At 28.8% G+C, this 6,049-nt stretch overlaps 1 protein-coding gene and 1 long non-coding RNA gene across 7 annotated transcripts in view; both read right to left on the bottom strand.

The window, feature by feature from the left end:
* LOC106461661 (protein tramtrack, beta isoform-like) overlaps window positions 1-6,049 on the bottom strand; it is a 47,513-nt gene that overhangs the window by 16,542 nt on the left and 24,922 nt on the right. Inside the window, exon 5 of one of the 6 annotated variants that reach the window (XM_022388662.1) lies at window positions 1,058-3,217. The exons of the other annotated variants lie outside the window; for them this stretch is intronic. Coding sequence (XP_022244370.1) covers window positions 2,805-3,217 — 413 coding nt within the window. The 3' untranslated portion in view covers window positions 1,058-2,804. Of the gene's footprint in view, window positions 1-1,057; window positions 3,218-6,049 lie in introns of those variants that run through there. 6 annotated transcript variants of the gene reach the window in all.
* The window catches only part of LOC111086300, a 5,291-nt gene continuing 2,467 nt past the window's right edge, over window positions 3,226-6,049 (bottom strand). Inside the window, exons 2-3 of the long non-coding RNA XR_002611025.1 lie at window positions 4,406-4,571; window positions 3,226-4,171 (exon numbers count right to left, since the gene is read on the bottom strand). This is a non-coding gene — a long non-coding RNA (uncharacterized LOC111086300). The remainder of the gene's footprint in view (window positions 4,172-4,405; window positions 4,572-6,049) is intronic.

Genomic DNA, 6,049 nt, shown 5'->3' on the forward strand with positions numbered 1-6,049 from the left:
CTTTCTTACAATTTGAAATAGTTCCAAAAGTTAGAACTAGTATTCATAAAAATTATATTAATAAGGAGAAATAAAATATATTTAATAACATCTTTCCACTTTTTTCTGTGTTTCAGAGTGAATTAATACTGAATTGTAACTTTGCAAAAACACTTTTACAATAATATGACAAAATTTTGAGACATGATTCATCTTTATTTTCCTTCTATCATGCAAACTCCATGTAAAAGGTCATGGGGCAAGTCACCTTGAACATTTGTTGTGTGAAGACAACAACTTGAAAGTTAAAACTTTGGGTGTGTTTGGAGATTTAGAGTCAAGTATAAATCAGAAATACATGCATAATATTGTGGGTTAATCCAATTTACAAATGGGAACACAGGATGTTCTTTGTTCAATGAAAAGTTCGGTCAAATTCAATATTATAAGAAATTTCTCCCAAAATAATATTAATCTAAAAAAACATACAAACAAACTAAGAAAAAACTCAATATTTTACCATTGTTTAAATTTTTAATATCTTGGTGACAAAAAATGAAGAAATCTATAAGCATTTTCTTGAAAAAACTTGCAATTAATGACTTTGTGAAAAGACTGCTTAATAGTCTCATTTTCAGCTTAGTTACAAAATAGTTTAAGTTATCAAAGAGTTTGGCCTTATAAATAGTGATTCACGGAATAAATTTTGTACCTCTTTCCCCCAGTGAATATTAAAAAAAAGAAGATAATTATCATGATATAACTCACATAAGTTATTCATATTAGAATTTGTACTGATTTACAATAAATATTAGTTAAAATGTAGATTAAATGTACTTAAATTATCAGGGCAGTGATCAAGCAAGACAAGAAACAATACAAGTCTAACAAACACCCCCATATGCTCATATGCTGTCTATCTACTGACAGTTAATGGCTTAGTTTATCCACTAAAATTACAATCAGATTTTCCTATCCCTCTTAAAATGAGAAATTTGGTGCATTAAATAGTCAAATTTGGAATCTTTAAAAAATAGCAATAATTTTATATTTAAATACATAAATAAACACACTCATGACAGTTTTTCAATATTTATTTATTTCAATTACTAAATTATTTTTTCACTTAATATTTGAATTTTGAGACATACTGCCAAATGAAATTAGGGAAATACGAAGGTACTTTTAAACATACTGCCAACTGGAAATAAGGAAATACGAAGGTACTTTTAAACATACTGGCAACTGGAAATAGGGAAATACGAAGGTACTTTTAAACATACTGCCAACTGGAAATAGGAAAAACGAGGGAACTTTTAAACATACTGCCAACTGGAAATAGGGAAATACAAAGGTACTTTTAAACATACTGCCAACTGGAAATAGGAAAATACAAAGGTACTTTTAACCATAAAGTAGTCACAATACTATTATTTTCATCTATAAAGTTCCCTCCCCACAACATGCACACAAGTAAGGTGAGCAAAGAATTTGGTATTCTCATTTTCATAAAAAAAATTGTTGTTATTCTCGGCATTTAAACCCAACGTCACAGATTTATGATTACAGTGATCTTCCTTCCCTTTCAAAAATCAATTTATTTTAAAAAGTACTGCCAAAAAATTTAAATTTTTACATTTAAAATTTGGAAAATTGGTGGTTTTTTTTAGCACTGGAAATGAGATTAAAATTCGCCAAAGAAAATCTTTGACAGTATGCCATGTAAAAAGATTTATTTTAAAAATGTTTAAGTTATGATAAAGAGGTAACAAACATAACCAATATTTAAAGTAAAAAACATCGAGATAAAATAAATTATGACATAACATTTAAACCTTAAACTCTATAACATACCTATAACATACTATAATAAATACTGGTTAATAGGCAACATACTATAATAAATATTGGTTGGTAGGCTGCACTATGAGGTTTTATAGGTTCATTAAATCAAATATGGATTTTTTCTCTACTGAATTGTTAAACATTTAAATCATCAATCATCCTAAAAATTGGCACTCCAGTGGATTCCACATTACAAAACTAACATCCTTTTATTGTTCCTCAAGTCCAAATACCCTTTTCTTAAAATTTTTTTACATATTTTACTTTTATACTTCAAAAAATTTATTTGAAATAAGCCCATGAAAATTATGACATAGGGATAGGGATGATTAAACTCAGAACACAAATGCAGCTAATAAAGACCAATTAGCAACCCATAAAGTAGTAGCAGCTCCCCCACAGTCAGTTTAATTCACTTCAAGGTCACAAGGTTGATGAACTAACTACACAGTCAAGTTAAAAACATAGGATTTGTGAATTGGGTGATGTTGACAGCCTAATCAGCACTGTTGAATCATGGTGTCATCAGGTTAAAATAAGAAATTCATTTGTAACTGAAAAAATTAATTCATCATGAATCCACATACACAAGAAGCCTTTTCTGCAATATTTAATTGTAATGTTATAACTTTCACAGATTGCAAAACTGGTAATTACCTCACTAGCATTTGCATCATTTAATATTCACCAACATTAAAATAAAATTCATTAAAAAATATATATACAAAAATTAACAAAAGCAACTTTGTATTTGTAACAGTTACTGATCTCTTCTACAAAGACAAAATTATAAATTTTGAAGTCACTCATTAAGTTTCTCTGCTTTTGAAAAATTTGAAATTGCACTATAAAATCAATTTGCATATCAGAAGAGTTTTATATTTCACAAGAATAATTTTACAGCCTATTCTTCTATGCTGCATTACCCTTATTGTGTTCAGCTAATCTTCAAGACTTTTCACTTAATCTTCTAATGTCACTTATATGTTTGCTTCCAATTTTTTGTATAATCTCCTTTCATGGCGACAATGGGCATCAATACTCTGGCAACAAAGTTTCCAAATTTCTGGTGAAGCATAAGTAGGGATATTGTAGTACCTTAGAACAGTTTCCCGAACAAACTGTAGTTTCCCAAAGTCCAACTGCTGAAATTCTCTAGCTCCTGTACAATTAGATGTTCTCATCTCTTCTTCAGAAAAAATTGCCCTAACTATGTTAACAGCAAACTTCCGAACATTATGACTTCTGGCAAAAAGAACTCCTAGCTCAAACTCTGTAAGATTTTTTGTTTTAGAATTTTCATAATTTTCCTTTGGTTCTTCACCATTTTGTTCAAGTTTACTTCTTTCCATGCATACCTGCATCACATGTTCATCCATAGAAGTGTCAACTCCTAACCAAAAAAAAATCACTTGGATCTATCATTTTATACTTGGTTATCCATAATTCATTCATGATTACGGACACACATACACTTTCTAAAACACTAATAAAATTTATAATGTGTTAAACACAAATAACACTTGCTAATTTTCAACTGAATTTTACCAAGAAAGTTAAGAATTTAGTTTATACATATTAAATTAGATCTTCTAATGGTCTATAAATGTATTGCTTAAAATTTCAGCTTTAAAGTAGAAATTCATTTATGAAACACAAAACAGCTTAATACAATAGGCCTTTCATATTTACTTAATTTTTTTTTTAATTCTTCTGTTTAGTTTTGAAATTTGAAACATAATAGCAGTTGATCCCCACCTTAAAATACAAAAAATTATGCTTTACAGAGATTTTTAAATGCAGCATATTTTATTTTTTCTCTTGTAATTTTGGTTTAGGTGAGCATATGACTGCTTCCTGAATTTAACATTTACAAATGCTTAAGAATATTACTGATGCTATATTTGTATTCAGTGTTTCACTAGAATATATAAAACTAAAAGAATAATAGTAATAATACCAGTCTGACAGATAACATTTAAGTTCCAATTATATTTGAAAGAAAAAAGTTATAGCTTATTCAAATATGAGATTTTATATCTCATTTTAATTAAATGACAAAATTTGATTGAAATTTAGTTTTCACGTGTATGTAGCATCCTTCTACCAAGAGCCTGAAAGACAAATTTAAAAACAAATATATATATTTAACATTCACATTCTGTTGAACAATATATTTGAATAGCAGAAAATGTGGTGAAACAACAGAGACATGGTAGGATACTTTCATTTACTCCCACATCACAGTATGCTCTATGGCTCAGAGTAAATGTGTTTTGTTCTACCTAATATGGTGTTTCATTTCTAACAGATGTTTTATGATACTTTCCTCTAGGCTGTACCACACCTGTAAATGATAATAAGAATAGTAGTAATTTGACATCACAAAGCAACACAAAGGACTGACATTTACTCATGAAGTAAAATAAGTTAAAACACTTGGTTTAAGATATTTTTTTATTATAAATACATTTACAAAAACATTAAAATAAAATGTTAACAGCATTTCCATCATACATATCAACTAGCAAACTTGCAACACAATTAATTAATATAAATATACAAGATATTTCTTACAAACCTGTCATGTTGCCAATGTATATCACTGTGTGAGGACATACCAACCTAGTACTGAAAATTGTCAAAGATATGTCTGGTTCTCGACCAAGTGTCATATTTCCATATATGAAGGATAATGCAACTGATAAAGACAGCTTCTGGGGTGTTTGTAAATTTTTGCACTGTACCTGTGACACACAAATATTAAAGGTAAAGAGGAAAACCTGTATTCACACATACTTCTAAAAATATTTTTAAAGAGACTAACTTGGCAAATTTATAATAAAAAAAATAAAATTTGATAATTCAAAACTCAGTATGACAGAACATATACATTTTCCAACTGACAACTATTATCAAAATTTATTGCACTGCACGTAATTAAAAAACTGATTAACAAACAGTCATATACATGAAAAACAAGATGCCTAATATGTACTTTCCAATAATTATGAGTCCATTCTTCAGAAGCTGCATGTATTGAGTATCTAACTGCTAACATTATAATATGGCATATTTACAGAATATAAAATACAGTTTAAATATACACCCTTAAAAACATAAAAGTTTCACATTTACGAATAAAAGCACCATTTTTTTCACCATCAGTTTTTTACAAGAATTGGAACTGTCAACTTAACAGGAGACAGGAGAGAGACTCCAAGATTCAAATATAGCTAATTTTGTACTATTGATCACAGAGAAAGGGTAGCCACTCAGCTGAAGCTGCCATCATAAGGGACTCGCCTGGCTCTTTAAACTGAATAACATGACTGACTGTCACATTTTAAATGTACCTGCTACTGGAGGTGTGATTTATTCATTGTAAACATGTCTCAAACTCTGGAACCTTCAATCCACAGCTTGACATACCAACTACTGGACCACACCCAGCCCTATTTATAAACACATCATGAAAATGGAAATAAGGCAATAAATTTTAGAAAAAAAAAATAAGGCAATGTATCTTTCTCACCAAATCCAATTTTAGAAAACTACAAATTGCACATCTAACATCAAGTTAGTACTTTAAAACCTACTTATGAAAAAATTAGAAAGGAAGGCTTAATCTCACCATATATTCCAGGTTTAACTACTATTTTATTTAAAGTGTTCAAAAAACAACAGATATTCTACCCTATATTTAAACCGATAAATAAGATGAATCAAATCTTAGGTACTACGAAAGATGAACTACCTTTAACTGAAAAAACTGGAATATATATATAAAATAGAATGTGAACGTGGAAGTATTTACATTGGTCAGACAAAACGTAATTTAAAATACCGCTTAAATGAGCATAAGGGACATGTAGAAAATAAAAAAACTGAAAATTCATCCATAGAAGAACATGTACAGAAAACACAACACAATATTATGAGAAAAAAAAAACTGTAATATTAGCTCAACCAAAAAGTATAATAGGTAATAATATTCATGAATCATTAGAAATAATAAAATATAAAAAAAAAGATCATGTAGTATTAAATAGGGATGAAGGTATGGTAAATATTTCTGTAAGAATGTGGATTAATCTCCTTTGAATGGTTTAGTGTGAGTGTATGAAAAATAACATACAGGTCAATGACCTACTAACAAATTATAAATACTTTGGCAATTGTCTTGTAATTCACTCCTGAGGATGACGTTGTAACGTCGAAACAG

Source organism: Limulus polyphemus, unplaced genomic scaffold (genome assembly GCF_000517525.1).
Source record: "Limulus polyphemus unplaced genomic scaffold, Limulus_polyphemus-2.1.2 Scaffold1005, whole genome shotgun sequence".
Lineage (NCBI taxonomy): Eukaryota > Metazoa > Arthropoda > Merostomata > Xiphosura > Limulidae > Limulus > Limulus polyphemus.